Source organism: Ursus americanus, chromosome 3, assembly GCF_024610735.1.
Source record: "Ursus americanus isolate L20-20 chromosome 3, mUrsAme1.1.p, whole genome shotgun sequence".
Taxonomy (NCBI): Eukaryota; Metazoa; Chordata; class Mammalia; order Carnivora; family Ursidae; genus Ursus; species Ursus americanus.
In genome coordinates, this window is record NC_142129.1 from 3,370,493 (window position 1) to 3,386,362 (window position 15,870).

At 48.5% G+C, this 15,870-nt stretch overlaps 1 protein-coding gene across 4 annotated transcripts in view; it reads right to left on the bottom strand.

The window, feature by feature from the left end:
* Positions 1–15,870, bottom strand: part of DPP6 (dipeptidyl peptidase like 6) — an 889,057-nt gene that overhangs the window by 35,340 nt on the left and 837,847 nt on the right. For all 4 annotated transcript variants that reach the window (XM_045792245.2, XM_087860659.1, XM_045792244.2 and 1 more), the window contains exon 17: positions 951–998. In XM_045792245.2, coding sequence (XP_045648201.1) covers positions 951–998 — 48 coding nt within the window. The remainder of the gene's footprint in view (positions 1–950; positions 999–15,870) is intronic.

Genomic DNA, 15,870 nt, shown 5'->3' on the forward strand with positions numbered 1-15,870 from the left:
TTCTGGTTTGCTTCCCTCTCTGATTGCATCTTATTTTACTTTTTTCCTCTCTTCCCCTATGATCCCGTTTTGTCTCTTAAATTCCACGTATGAGTGAGATCATATAATTGTCTTTCTCCGACTGACGTATTTCACTTAGGTTAATACTCTCTAGCTCCATCCATATCGTTGCAAATGGCAAGATCTCGTTCTTTCTGACGGCTAAGTACTATTCCAGTGTGTATATATACCCTACTATCTATACACTCTTATGTTTTAACAAGTCCTCTAAGTGAATAGTACTTGTTTTCTTCAGAAAAAAAGAGGTCCCAGTTGAGGCTCTGTGAAATATTTCCATGTTTCAAAGTAAAAATCATTGCTAAAGAGATTCTAGCATGAACACTTCTTAAAAGAGGGCTGTCATGCTGGGCTGTGTCTGTTGACTGCATAGATGCCGGCCTTGGGGTGAGCATCTGGCCTGACCCCTCGGGCAGCCTCCCCGAGACTCTCCAAGCCCTTGTGCCCACAAGAGCGGGCAGCCTGTGGGTGGGTGGGGTGTAGCCCAGACCATCACATGTCACACCCAGTCCCTACTGGCCACATGGCCCAGACCCCCAAACTTCACAGGCTCCTAGAAGGCTCCCCAGTTGTGCTGAAGATGAGGCCCGGGCCGGGCACCCCTGCGCCCAGAACACCGGACCCTCCCAGGAGGACAACAGGAAGGCCAACACAGCCAGCCCCCTGCATTCTCCCCATCGATGGCCACGTGTGTGTTTTGAGTGGGTTCCGTATCCGTCTGACAGCCCTTTTATGGATTTGTGGCCATTATGGGGGGTCACTCTGAACCGCTAGGTCATCACCATCTCACTGTTCTCCAAAAAGGAACACGTGGCCTGGATTCTCTCACAAAACTTGGGCTTCCTTTCTCCCATGGCACAGGAAGATTCCAGAAAAGAACAAAAGGCACTTACTTTTCTTATCTGTTGTGTTGTGGACTGTCACCGTGGGGACTCCAGGACCTGAGTGGGTAGAGAGGAGAAGCCAGAGAAGAAACAGAAAGAAGGCTGTCAGTTCAGGTGAAACACAAGAGAACCTAGCCTTCCTTACAGTTTGCACACGTGTGGCCCCGGGACCCAGGCCAGCCCTGTGGGCCGTTGCAGGCTATCGAACTTTGTGCCCTTGGTGATCACAAGGGACCCGATTCAAACTCCCAACAGTCGCGTTGCCGGAATACCACAAACAGCATTTCACGGAGTCTCCCTGCTTCCCTCCCTGCTTGCTCCACGGTCCCTGTGCCGACGCAAATCACACACAAGGCATCGAGTTCGAGTGACTGACCCCAGTGGCGGGTCCTGGACTGCTTCCTCCCAGCAAGGTTGTCCCCTCCGCTGGCCTCTCGTGACACTTCGTAAACGCTTACTAACCTCGCAGGGTTATTTTGCAGATGTTCGCCTGTGTGTCCGTTTCCCCCACATCACGCCAGCTTGAAGCTTCCTGGCTCTGAGCCCGCCAGGTGTGAGGGAAGGTCCGGCTCCGGGCAGAGGGGCCCTCCTTGGCTTCAGGCTTGGTCAATGTCCTTATTCTCTTGAGCAAGAAGACAGTCCAGAAAGCAAAAGGGGCTTTCCAAATTATTTTTTGTATCATTTTGAAAGTGTACAATGAGGCAGGCGATCTTTCTGACCTTGGCTCCTCTCCCTTGGTGAATTCACTCCATTCCAGCCAGCAGGACTTCTGCGGGGCCTGAAGGGCACCCACTGTTCCCTCTGCCCCCAGACGCTGGCATGCTTGCTAGTTTCCTTCATTCCAGTCTCTGCTGAAATGCCTTCTCCACCCGCCCAACGGGAACGCGAGCTCCCCTCCTGGACCATGCCACCAGCCCCTCCCGTCCCCGCTTCTGCCCCGTCTCGAGAGCTCACTGTGAAGTCGGGACCCTAGGACGGGGATTTTCAGGATTTGCTCACTGTCCTTGTCTTCACCTGCACCAGACTGTAGGCTCTAGAGGAGCTGTCTTACTGCCATGATTTCTAGCTCTAGATGGTGTTTGGAATATAGTCGGTGCTTGATTACATATTCGTGAAGTGAGTGCTGAGTGGTGGTCACAGAGTGTCCAGGAAGGAGCAGGGGAGGGCTGCCCTTGGCCCTAGGGACTGGGGACAGTGCAGGCAGAGAGAGGAAGCGGGAGGCAGGTGGGCAGAGGGAGACAGGTCCATGGCGGGGACACCGTGGCCAGGGTGCTGCCGGTCTCTACTTCAGGCAGGGGGCTCTGGGACGCGCTGAGCTCATGCGGGCGGCCACACCTGAGCCAAAGGACATGTACTGTTTGGGGAGAAGGATGGCTGAACTTCCCTGGGATCTTCATAACTCCTTGCGTGCTTCTCTGGGCCACGTGACAAGTGGTTCCATTGAGAGCCAGGGAACCTGTCATAGATCCCACTATTCTGAGGGCTTAGAGACCCCACTGCAGTGGCTATAGAGACCCCAGTCCAGGGCCCAAAGAGACGTGCCACTGAGGAGCAAGAGGAGGCTGGTTCAGCCGGGCCCCGGCTAAGCTGAGGGACAGACAGTGGGTTGCACAAGCCATGGACCTCAGAGCCTGTCCACGGCCCAAGGACTGGACCCAGACACTGCCCAGGGCACATCCAAAGTCTGGGAGGCCCAGGGGCCTTATTTCCCCCCACCATGTGCCCCCTCCACCATTCACTCGTTAGACAGAATTGCCCAAATAGAATGCAGAATATTTGGTTACATTTGAATTTCAGATAAACAACACAGTGTTTTGTTTTGTTTTAGTATAAATATGTCCCATACAGTATTTGGGACTTACCACTAAAAAAATTATTTGTTGTTTGCCTGGAATTAAATGTAATTGGGTGTCGTGCATTTTTATTTGATTAACGTGACACTGTCTCCCCAGGGGGTGGGGTGGGCAGCAGTGATCTGAGAGTCTAAGTGTTTAAATCCAAAGAGACAGCACTTACTAAAAGGGATTTAAAATTGGCTGTGGGTTTAAATTATTGAATCAAACTAAGTTTCCTGGCTCGAAGATCCATTTTTCCCCGTAGGGAGCTCATGTGGAAGAACAGATCACTTATTGAGAAATAAAGAAACTACATCTATTTTCTCTGCACATTTCAGGGTGAGTAAATTTGCAAACAGAGCATATCGTACATTTTTATTAATAATGTAAACAATTATTATTTATTTAGTGCCTACTATGTAAAGGCGCTCTGCAGGATGTTTAATATGAATAATTCAAAATCCTCCCAGCAGCCCTACGAAGGAGATGCTTCTAACCGTATTTTACAGACGAGAAAACACAGGTTCTGAGAGTCTGAAGCCTTTCATCTCATCCCTACAATCAGAAACTCATCCCTCCTCAATTTTTAATTCATGAACTTGATATATGTTTCTAGAAAGAATGCAAACACTAAAAAAGGAGTAAAGTGACAAGTGCAACACCCTTCTGACCCCCGCTTCCCAGAAGGGACCTAATGCTTCTGAAGAGTCCTAAGATGCTTCTCTGGTCATAATTACACGTAAGCAGATACTGTAAACAGATTCAGATAACATAAAAACACCTGCGAGGAAGCTGGCAGCTTTATCAAATCCTAAGGTTGCACCCTATTGCCTTGTTTTTTTTTTTTTTTTAAAACATAAAATACAGACGTGAGGGCACCTGTCCATCCTTTCCTGATCTCAGCCTGCTCCCTTCCCAGAGGCAACTGTTACCTGGCAGCTTCCTGCACGTTTAAGAGCTCCTCGCCACACGGTATGTATTCAGAATCCTGGCTAGGCCACATGCAGTGGAATATAGCAGCCGGAGGATGAGGCCACATGGGCGGTGTGTGAGGAAGCAAGCGTGTGGGGCACGAGTCAGCATAGCTCTGGGATCTGACGACGGCCGGGAAGCTCTGGGGCTGGAACGTCTCACAGACAAGCCCGCACACGCACACGAGGAGGCTCACGGTAGACTGTTCTGAGCGGCCACCATACCTGAGCAGGAGCGGCCCGGCGAGCCACGAGCAGGAAGGGGCTGGCTCAAATGCAGTGTGTTCGCACAGAGAAGAAGAGAGGGCGCACGAATGAGCAAATCCACGCCCATCGACATGGACAAAATGGAAAATATACTGATGCGTGAAAACGCAAAGCTGCAGAATGGTCAATGCTGTAATATACAATCACATAAATAATTTTTAAAAGCTGTGAAACTATTTTTAACAGATGTATAGTATTCCAGTAGGTGGACAAATGATTATTTATTCGGTGCCTTCCGTACTGATGGAAACTTAGGCTGTTTCCTTCTGTTTTTTTGTTGCACAAAACCCTCGTACCCATACCTTTGCACACAGGTGCAACCACGTCTGCCTGTTGAGTGAGTTACCAGCAAGGCAATTCCTGGTTAATGGTCTTAAGGTCAGCTTTCACTGGATGAGTCTGAGGTTTCAATCACAAAACCCCCACATTCAGAGCTGAAAAACAATGAAGTTTCCTTCTTGCTAGTGTTACATCCTGGTAAATGTGTCCGCTATAGTCCCGATGGGCTCCCTGCCGTGCAGTGTCTTTGTTCTCGGACCCAGGCTGGAGCTCCAGCCCTAGTCTGGGACATACTGGCTCACCCCAAAAGGAAGTGAGCAAGGGAGACACACAGGGGCTCCTAATACGTCTGGGCCCGACTGTGGTCCACACTGGCACTCGTGCCTTCAGCCAATGGTGTGGCAGGAGCTCTCCTGGGGGGGAGCTGGGTCACGGGGCAGTGGGGGGGGTCTCTGGGGGTGGGGGTTCTGGGTGAGATGCTGGGGACAGCGGTCTACCCCCTCCGGCAGAGGCAACATAGATACTATCTCACTGCTTCCTAACTTACAGTGTATGGGGGGGGGGTCGATATTATAACTTAAAAAAATGTTTGTTTTTCCCACTCTGATGGGAAGATATCGTATCTTGGTATTTCTTTAATTAAATTTTTCAAATTTCGAGTTAAGTGGGGTATCTTTTCTTGCTTATTTGACATTTGCATTGTGTTCATGTGGGTGTCACTGTGTGGGTGTGACTGTGTGGGTGTGACTGTGTGTATGACTGTGATTGTGTGTGACTGTGTGTATGTGGTTGTATGCATGTGTGATTGTGTGTGTGCTTGTGTGCATGTGACTGTGTATGACTGTGTGGGTGTGACTGTGTGTGGTTGTGCGCGTGTGTGTGACTGCGTGTGATTGCAAACCGCTCTTTCCTGCCCTCCGTCCACTGCAACTGCACTGTTGCTTGTCCCCGTGCTATTTAAGAATTCAGCTCTTTACCACGCTGCCACAGATGCTTCTCTTGTGTTCTTTCTATTGTCACTCAAAAAAGTGCCCTTAGCACCAATGGTAGCAACTGTCACACTGAATTGCAATTTTAAAAAATGCAACTGCTCCAGGGAAGCTGGGTGGCTCAGTCGTTAAGCGTCTGCCTTCGGCTCAGGTCATGATCTCAGGGTCCTGGGATCAAGCCCCACGTTGGGCTCCCTGCTCAGCGGGGAGCCTGCTTCTGCCCCTCCCTCTGCTCCTTCTCACTCTCTCAAATAAACAAGAAAAATAAAATTAAAATGCAACTGCTCCCACCAGGTTCCCACTACACCCCCGGCGAACAGCAGATGGGCAGACAGACACACACATACTCGCTCTGAAATCCTTGGGCTGGCAGTCTGTGTCCCCCCAGTGCCTATTCAGAATCTGGGAGTCAGCACTGTAACAAAATGTTTGCTGAATTGATCAATGGCTAATGAACAAAGACCTTTTAAGCACATACTTGGCCATGACATATCAAAGCAGCAAATCTGAATCTGGCTAAGGAAGGATCTCCTAAGACCCTCCCGTGTCCCTGCATTTGATAATTCAGGTACTTGTCCCTCTGCGGATACTTAGCCATCGCGCACCCCACCTTTTCTCTAAGTGCCAAGGGTAGCTGTCTCCATCCATTGGGTCTGAATTGTGTTCTTTTCCTTGAGAGCCTCATCACAACCACGCCACATTCACCACTATTTTAATATAGAATATTCTTCAGAATAGCCAAACAGACACAAAACAGACAAAAATTACATTTAAAGAGGACACAAAAGTTAAAAAACAGCTCCTACGTATAATTTAAATTTGTTGATTCTAACCTAATCCCATCCAACCTTCCAGATCCTGTCCGAAGGTTAGCCCCTCCTCTGGGAGCAGGTGCCCCAGGGCTGGCGGCCATCTGTGACCCAGGAGCTGAGTTCTCTTCCTCCAACTACCTGCATGCTGGCTCCCCTGGCCCGGTGGTGTAGAAACACTGCTCTATGTGGGTTTTAAGATTACCCAAACGGTTTTCATATTTCTAAGATGGTTAGGCTCCTGGAAATTGGCAGATAATTTAGGAAAATACTGAAATTACAAAGAATTTTCTCATAAGAAAAAAAGAAAAAGTAGGAGATTCTCAATTTGGAATAGATATTTAGACTTCGTGATACTTTGATCAGGCCTGGGGTAGTGTTTGCCTGAGAGTTCTCCAAGAAAAGAAGGGACATGCCAAACACACGAACAGCAAACGCAGATTTTGAGAGAGCTTGTAAGTAAAAGGGAGATTCCCTAAACCCATTTTAAACAAAAATGCTTTTATGAATGAGCCTAAGAAGGGGTTTCACTGAAACTCTAAACTGGTTTTCTCTCCTCTTCCTCCGGAAAATCGAACGCACATCCAGCCAACAACTCACTGATTAAATGGGTGGTTCTGTACAGTCTGAAGCTCGTCTGTAGGGCGCTGCCTCTCTGTTATCTGCGCACAGACTACTGTGACGGAAACCTGGAGACTCTGGCTTCTTGCTTTATAGGCAGCCAGAGCCTTACAGAACTTTGCTCATCCGCTACTCTTCTGACAACTCACGTTCACGGTTTCTTTTTCCTTTGTGTGTAACTCAATTCAACAAACATATACAAAGATTCCCTCACGTGCAAGCCACACTGCCAGGTCCAGGGGAACCAGCCAGAAATAGACAAAGTATTTGGTGTTTGGGACTCGGAGTCTGTTAGGGAAGACAGATACGCACACACACAGGCTTTGATGCTGCACAGTCGGCACGATCGCCAGAAGGTGCATGGTTGAGACGTCAGCAAGTTGAGTCCCACGAGTAGGGACACGGTCGGAAATCTCTGGTTGCAGCTCTGCCCCCGTTACTCTGTGGTTCCAGCTCTGCAACTTTTCTTCCCTGGGTCTCAGGTGCAGAATATGGGGTTGTCAAGTCTGCTCTTAGTACGAGTCACAGAGGCTGCTGCCAGCACTTTGGGTCTCTTCCTATATGCCAGGCACCATGCTGGGTGTGGGAGAGACCCTGCCGCAGCTTCCCAGCACACCGTGGGACTGGTGCACCCCATTCCGGAGACAGGAATCGTACCTCTGGAGCCTCCCTCTGAACTGCAGACATGGACAAGCAGCAGAGGGGCAGTGAGACCTGTGCTGAGAAGGAGAGTCTCTTTTCAGCCTGCAGTGGAAGCCAAGGAGGGCAGAAGGGAGCTGGGACCCCTGCTCTGCTCCTTCTTAGCCAGCCCTTCCGGTTTCTGGCCAGTTTGGTCTTAGGACATAGGACATAGACTTCCTGAAACCACACCGTACATTTCACCATAAACTCCTCTCTGCCTCTAGGTGAGTACTGAATACCCAGTTCTGCACGTGCCGGTCTGTTGCCACATCCTCACGCATGCACTCCTGCGTTCACGTGGCGCGTGCATGTGTGTGGACACATACGTGTGGGCATAAAAACACTTCACACGATTCTCTGTCCCGTCCTCATATTTCTCAAGTCCTTCAGAGGTGAGCCTGTCTCACAGCTGGTGGACCCTTGGAACATGCACTAAAAGCTTGAATGTTCGACGCTAGGCTCACAACTGTGTGCTCGCTGACAGAGAAAGGCAGTTCTCTTTGCTCAGCCTTTGCTTACAAAGACACAACTGCAGCAAAATCAATGTCCAGCTTTTTAAAAACTTTGGTGAGCGACAGGACCATTTTGACTCAAGTCAGATATCTGACTTCCACGTGTATATTGTTCCTAAGGAGAAATAAATAAATTGAAGTGAATCCACAACCAACACGTCTGGTAGTTTTGACCCAAATGTCCCTGCAGCCGGAGGAGGAACATTCAAACCACAAAAGGATAGGATTGGAATCAGATAACAGACTTGCGAACAGAAAATCTGCATTTTCACATTTCTGGTTTTCGGTGCCCTTCCTGTCGGAACATTAATTTACACCTGCTGGACCGGATGGGGAAAGTGGACAATTACAGATGAAAATGAAGTAATTAAGAAGGACACAAAACTGGAAAAGAAAAAAGTCATCGGAATCAATAAAAAAAAATTCACAGCGACCGTGCTCGCCTTCATCCCTCTCCTCCTCCTCCTCGGGGATGGTTATGTGACAGACAATTTGCAAGCAGGGCTAAATCCACAGCGTGCACACAATGCCGCCACCTCCCTGCGCCTCTCGTGAGCCCTGGGCAAGGGTCCCTGTCGGCCCGGTGAGCGGGAGCAGGGCCGAGACCGTGGTGGGCTCCACCGGGCCCGGAATGCAGATCTCTTTACCTGCACGCATGCACGGTGCGTCCCCACACACGAAGTTCGTGCACCGAGGCGACAGGACCGTACTAGCACCCAGGGAGCCACCAGACTGCTGCCACCGCAGACGATGAAGATGTTTGTCCCGAAGTATTTCCCGGTCCGTGCTGCCGACGGATCTTGTTGCAGTTTGCTTTTGAAACCTTGGGATCGCTCCCATGGAACCCGGCACCTGAGGGTCTGCCTGCCTGCCATGCCCCACAGCCCTGGGAATTTCATGTGTCCGGGGTCCTTGGATGAGACCACACTTCCCTGTGGCAGCCTCAGTGACAACACTCAGTGGGGTTCATAGAAATCAGTGGGCTGTTTTACACAGTCACAGATGATGGTGAGAAATGTCGTGTTAACTTTGTACCGTCATGCATAACCTCTTGCTCTAGAAACTGAGTGACGCTCGGGGCTGGTGACGAGGGCTTGAAATTCAGCTAGTGTCTTCGGGCTGTTGATTCATAAAGCTTCACATTTCAGGAATTATCTTTGCTGAAGACATAGTATCATTTTTATGCCCTGTGGGCATCAACCTGGGTGAAGGTTTGCAAGGTTGGGCATAATATTCACAGAATCCGAAGTACGAAAGAAGGAGCTCAGCTTTGTCAGTTTTGCCAGATCGGGCAGACTACAGGAAAAATGATGCAATGTACAGTGGCCTCCGCATTTGTGCTGAGCACGGCTGAGCCAGGGTCCCCACCGCGGCTCCGGCTACCACCATGTCCCTCAGACTGATGACAATACTTGTCATCTGTGATTCCAGAATCCCTGTGATGGATTTCAGCCAAAGCTCAGATTACATTCTTTTTTTTTTTTAAAGATTTTTATTTATTTATATGAGAGAGCGAGCACGTGTGCATGAGCAGGGAGGAGGAGCAGAGGGAGAAGGAGAAGCAGGCTCCCCACTGAGCAGGGAGCCTGACGTGGGATTCGATCCCAGGACACCAGGATCATGACCTGAGCCAAAGGCAGATGCTTAACTGACTGAGCCACCCCGGTGCCCTCAGATTACATTCTAATCTGAGCACCAACGGTATACTTATGTCTAATTTCTTCTCTACTTGGCATATAGGAAACTGTCTTACAACTTTGTATCCCACACAGAGACATGTACAGTGTCCCAGTCACTGTACAGTGGATATTTGTGGATTAAATGACAGATACAGAATTCATCGACGGGATGCATCCCCTGGGAACCTGCAAAGTTGGGCGGAGTCAGTTCAGAGGCTGTGGCACGTTCTTTAGAATAACCTCAGAGTCGTCAGTTACCTGTTTTAGAGACTAACTTTGGTTTTTAGAAGGTACAGAAGATACCATCTAGAGCTAAATTCTGTAACGAAGGTATTGCAAAAGTTTGTTGACTGCATCAACGGTCAACAGCCAAGTCTACTGGCAAGGAAAGGGTTGTAGATTTCTTAGGCGTCTGCCACAGAAAGACCATATTCTAAGTCTTCCAAGCAGTGTTCTCTCATCGGAATAAGTTTACGATTATTCAGTATCGGAGGCAGGGCAGAGTTGCAAGTGTCTTGCACAGAAATACCTCCAAAACATCCACTTAAGTAAGCCAAACACACTTCCCATGCTGTTACACACGGGCTCTCACTGTAGCTGATCTTTATTTCCTTCAAGTGGACTCTTCTTAGGACTTAACCCTTTGCCCCCACATATATTTAATGTGCAAAATGAGGCAATAGAACTGATCAGAAGTTTTCAAGGGAAGCCCCTGGGAGCCTCTGGAGGGCTGCTGCTGCTATGCTGGGCATCCCGTGAGTTTCCTTTTGAAGAAAGGGCTCTGCGGCTTAGAACACATTATAAAATGCTGGGATTGGAGGATCTTTAAACTTTCTTCTGCCCTAACATTCTATGCATCTGAAAATATTCCTGACACCCTCCAGCTAGAAGTCCTTAGCTCTCTGACTTATTGAGTAATTGTTTTACTGCATTTGTCACACTGTTTTCTCCTTGAATTACTGTCCTCACGCACTTGTACCATCTCGGCGAACTAGACCCCCAGCCCTGGACAGCGGCCATCGCAGGAGCTTGGCACACTGGGCTCCCAGCAAATGGAGCACCCTGACTAGACATTTCTTAAAATAAATGAACAAATTTTAAAAAAGTCCGAGATTTCTTGGGAGATCTTGTGGGAATGTGAATATGAGAGTTTCTCTGCTTAGGGATGGAAATGGTAGGAAAAGAAGTGAGAAAAATAAGCCAACACAGATGTTGGAACTTGGGTAATCATTGTTCTAGAAAACATCACCAACACTGGGGAGAGAAGAGAAAGAGCAGTGATACTGCTACAGATAGTAAATTTTGTGTGTGTGCATGTGAGTATGTGTGCGTGTGAGCTTGCGTGTGCGCACCTGTATGTAGGCACGTGGATCTGTGCATGTGAGCATGTGTGTGCGTGCACCTGTATGTAGGCACGTGGATCTGTGCGTGTGAGTGTGTGTGCAACCTGTATGTAGGCACGTGTATCTGCGTGTGAGCGTGTGTGCGCACCTGTATGTAGGCACGTGTATCTGTGCATGTGAGCATGTGTGTGTGCACCTGTATGTAGGCACGTGTATCTGTGCGTGTGAGCGTGTGTGCGCCTGTATGTAGGCACGTGTATCTGTGCGTGTGAGCATGTGTGTGCGTGCACCTGTATGTAGGCACGTGGATCTGTGCGTGTGTGTGCACACCTGTATGTAGGCACGTGTATCTGCGTGTGAGCGTGTGTGCACCTGTATGTAGGCACGCGTATCTGTGTGAGCGTGTGTGCGTCTGTATGCACATGTATCTGTGCGTGTGAGCATGTGTGTGCGCACCTGTATGTAGGCACGTGGATCTGTGTGTGTGTGCACACCTGTATGTAGGCACGTGTATCTGCATGTGAACGTGTGTGTGCACCTGTATGTAGGCACGTGTATCTGTGCGTGTGAGCATGTGTGTGTGTGCACCTGTATGTAGGCACGTGGATCTGTGCGTGTGTGTGTGCACATCTGTATGTAGGCACGTGTATCTGCATGTGAGCGTGTGTGTGCACCTGTATGTAGGCACGTTTATCTGTGCGTGTGAGCGTGTGTGCGCACCTGTATGTAGGCACGCGTTATCTGTGCGTGTGAGCGTGTGTGCGCACCTGTATGTAGGCACGCGTATCTGTGCGTGTGAGCATGTGTGTGTGCACCTGTATGTAGGCACGCGTATCTGTGCGTGTGGGTGTGTGTGCGCACCTGTATGTAGGCACGCGTATCTGTGCGTGTGAGCGTGTGTGCGCCTGTATGCACATGTATCTGTGCGTGTGAGCATGCGTGTGCACACCTGTATGTAGGCACGTGGATCTGTGCATGTGAGCATGTGTGTGCGTGCACCTGTATGTAGGCACGCGTATCTGTGCGTGTGGGCATGTGTGCGCACCTGTATGTAGGCACGTGGATCTGTGCGTGTGAGCATGCATGTGTGCACACCTGTATGCACATGTATCTGTGTGTGTGAGCATGTATGTGTGCGCACCTGTATGTAGGCACGTGGATCTGTGCATGTGAGCATGTGTGTGTGCGCACCTGCATGTAGGCACGTGGATCTGTGCGTGTGAGCGTGTGTGCGCATCTGTATGTAGGCACGCGTATCTGTGCGTGTGGGTGTGTGTGCGCACCTAATGTAGGCATGCGTATCTGTGCGTGTGAGCGTGTGTGCACCTGTATGCACATGTATCTGTGCGTGTGAGCATGCGTGTGCACACCTGTATGTAGGCACGTGGATCTGTGCATGTGAGCATGTGTGTGTGCACCTGTATGTAGGCACGCGTATCTGTGAGTGTGGGCGTGTGTGTGCTCCTGTATGTTGGCACATGTATCTGTACGTGTAAGCATGTGTATGGTCTTACATGCGTGTGTATGAGCGTGTGTATAGTCCACACGGACACACAGCATGTTACTAAAACTCATCCTTTAAAAACGCTATGGAAATAAAAGCTCTTCCCCCAATTTCCTCATTTTTGTCATGTCAGTGAGCAATTTAGAGTAATTTAGACAAAACTAATGATGTAGACCGCCACAACAAAATACTTTACAACACATACGTGCATGCTCTGTGGAGAAGAAGTAGAAATGTAATCTGAACGGCCACATGAGTGACACTTTTAATTAATTTTCTCCTGCTTTAGCAGCTGCGTTGATAAAGTGTGACAGAGCAGATGTTCTCTCTTAAATACCAGCCCCCTAACCGCACACTCTTTGTATCTGAAGACTCAGTTCCCCAAGTGGGCTGGGCCTGGGGGAGATGGAGTCGGCATGCTGCACAGGGAAATACTTAAAGAAGAGAGAGAAGAAAACCAGTCAACCAAATGCATCACTTCCCTCGGTCGGGAGGCCCCTCTCTAAGCGAGGGGTCTGTCTTAGAAGCAAAGCTTCTTTCAAGAGCTCCCGAAAGGCCAGCAGAAATGGCAGAAATGCAGCTCACGGTGATTAAATAAGAGCAGGACCCAGAAGGTGGGCCTCAGGCTGACTCTGGCGCCTCAGAGATGAACGGAGGGTTTAAACGCTTCCCGGGAAGCATTTCTGAAGGTCACAGTGTGTCTCGAGGTGCTCATTACACTCCCTCTGCCCAGGACACAAGCTTCTCAAGATGACAGGCCACCAGGAGTCACTTCTACCTCAGCCGTCGCTTCTCGAACAAGACAATACTAGTACGCCCTGTGGATGGATGTTGTGCTTGCTCTTTTTCACGGATTCTGACACACCAATGACTGCAAGATGAACCACTGGTTTAAATACGGTTTTACAGAGAAGGCAAGATGCATGTTGATTTCAGGAAAACTAACAATGTGAGAAGTCTATCTTGGAAGCAAGGAGACGGTGTTTCGTACCCTCTCTATCCAACTCCAGCTGTACCAAGATCACCGGGAGGGCCCGGAAAGGCAGGGTCTGGCGGGCGGCCACTCCGGAGTCTCCAATTCCATAGGTTGTGATGGGGCCTGTGAATTTGCATGTCTAGCCGAGCCTGCGCGCCACTCTCTGAGAACCGCTGCTCTAAGATAATGAGTCAGAGTGATTTTAAGTCAAAGGGATTTTAGGTGGTTGAGGAACCGTTTGGAGGAGTCTCTGCCTGGGGACTCTATCAGTCTCCCAGGGCTGCCATAACGAAGTTCCAACAACTGGCATGTTTAGGACAACAGAATTAACTGCTTCACAGTCTGGAGGCTGGGAGTCTGTGATGCAGGTGTCAGCAGGGCCAGGCCCCCTCTGAAATCTCCCCGAGAGGGTCCTTCCACTTCTGGTGGTGGCCAGCAGTCCCTGCTGCATCTTGGTCCACCTGCCTCTGTTGTCACACGGCATCTTCTGTCCTGTGTGTCTCTTTCCCTCTTCTCGTAAGACACCTGTCATTGGATTAAGGGCCCACCTTATTCCAAAATGACTTCATCTCCGTTAATTACATATGCAGCAATCCTATTTCCAAATAAAGTCACATTCCAAAGTACTGGGGGTTAGGAATTCAGTATATTATATTTTGAGGGTGGGAGGGGATGCAATTCAACCCACAATAGGGACCTAGAGGTAGGTCTTACTTTGTTGTCAGAAAAGCCACATATGGTACACACTGACCTTCTTTGCATAAGACATTCCTTCCTTCCCCTTCCCCAGAGAAACTTTCCCATATACATGTTACTTAGCTAAATTTGAGACACCCCTAGGCCAATGATGTACAGCACAGATGCAGCTCACCATCAGAACAAACTCCCTCTGGGTACTTGTGCCCTATGGCAGTTATCCTGAGCACGCTCCCATTAGAATCTTGAGGTGACTGTAGACAAGGGCTCCAAATCACATAAGAGAAAAAAGGGGCTCTTCTGCTCCCAGGCCTACAAATGATGATCATTTTGGCAATGAATAAATTAAGCTTTACTTCTTAAGAAGTACAGAGTACAACGTTCTTAAGAAGTATAGAGTATAGAAAAGTAAGAGCATAACATTCACCTTGTCTGAGATCACCTATGTAAAACCACGCGACCCCGGTTTCTGAGCCGTGGTCTCCTCACACGTAAAATATGGACAGCTATGCCATCTGTAAGGACTAAATGAAGTCTTTGCAGTTCTTGGCCATTGCGAGAGTGAAATAGATAGACGCTGTTATAGGGGTGTGTAAACACCCCTCGATAGCAGCTGGGAATTCAAGGAGACTGAAATTTGATGCTATGCTTAAGATGTGGGGGATGTTGGGGTCCGCCTGCCCAGGCAAAGTAAGATTCATCATCTGTGTGTTTCTTCATTTTGTTTCGGTTTGGAAACAGTCGAGGTGGTCTATTGGGCTGAGTGCTCTGAGGACAGACTCCCTCTTGCCCTCTGCATGAAGATGTGCACACCTTCCACGCTATCTAGAAAGGTCCAGATCCTGGCCCAGATCTTCAATATTCACTTCAGCTAACCGTGAAGGCCACCACCAACTGCTTCTTATATTCAGAAAGTAAATAAAAACCCTTTGTTTACAGATACATTCCATGATAAAGTTTGGTCATTTTGGCCTAATTTTTGTACAAAATAGAAATATAATAGCTATTAATAACTGACCTCTATGTAAATTCACATCACCAGTCATCAGAAACAAGAGGTGAAAGTACTTCCCACTTCAGGGGAAAGGTGACAATAGTTGAAGGCCCCACCTCTCAGGTATGAATCAGAGCTACGGCAACAACAACAACAACAACATCATCATTGTCACCATCATCAACACCATCATCATCAACACCATCATCATCAACAACACTATCATCATCATAATCATCAATAACACTGTCGTATCATCAACAACATCATCAATGAATAACAAAAACCATTGTCATCAACCCCATCATAATCACATCACCATCATCGACACCATCATCATTGTCAATAACACTATCATCATTATCCACAATAACATCATCAATGATGGACAACAGCAATAACACTGTCATCATTACCATCAACAATAACGTCATTAACGACACAGAGCCATTCTCATCAATAGCACCATCATCAACAACGTCATCATCACAGTCACATTACCTTATCACCATCATCACAGTCATCGATAACGCTGTCATCATCATCATCAGTGATGAAGAACAGCAGCATCATCAACACCACTACTACTAAGTGGCCCTGCTATGAATGCTTTATGAATAATAAGTAATTTAAGGTTTTTTATAGTACCAGGCAGGTACTATAACTATCTCAATTTTATAGACAAGGCAGCCAAGACACAAGGAAGTCCCTTCTGTTGCTTCCTCCTTGGTGAAAGACCATCTACCATTTTTCCTCCCCATTTTACCAAGTTA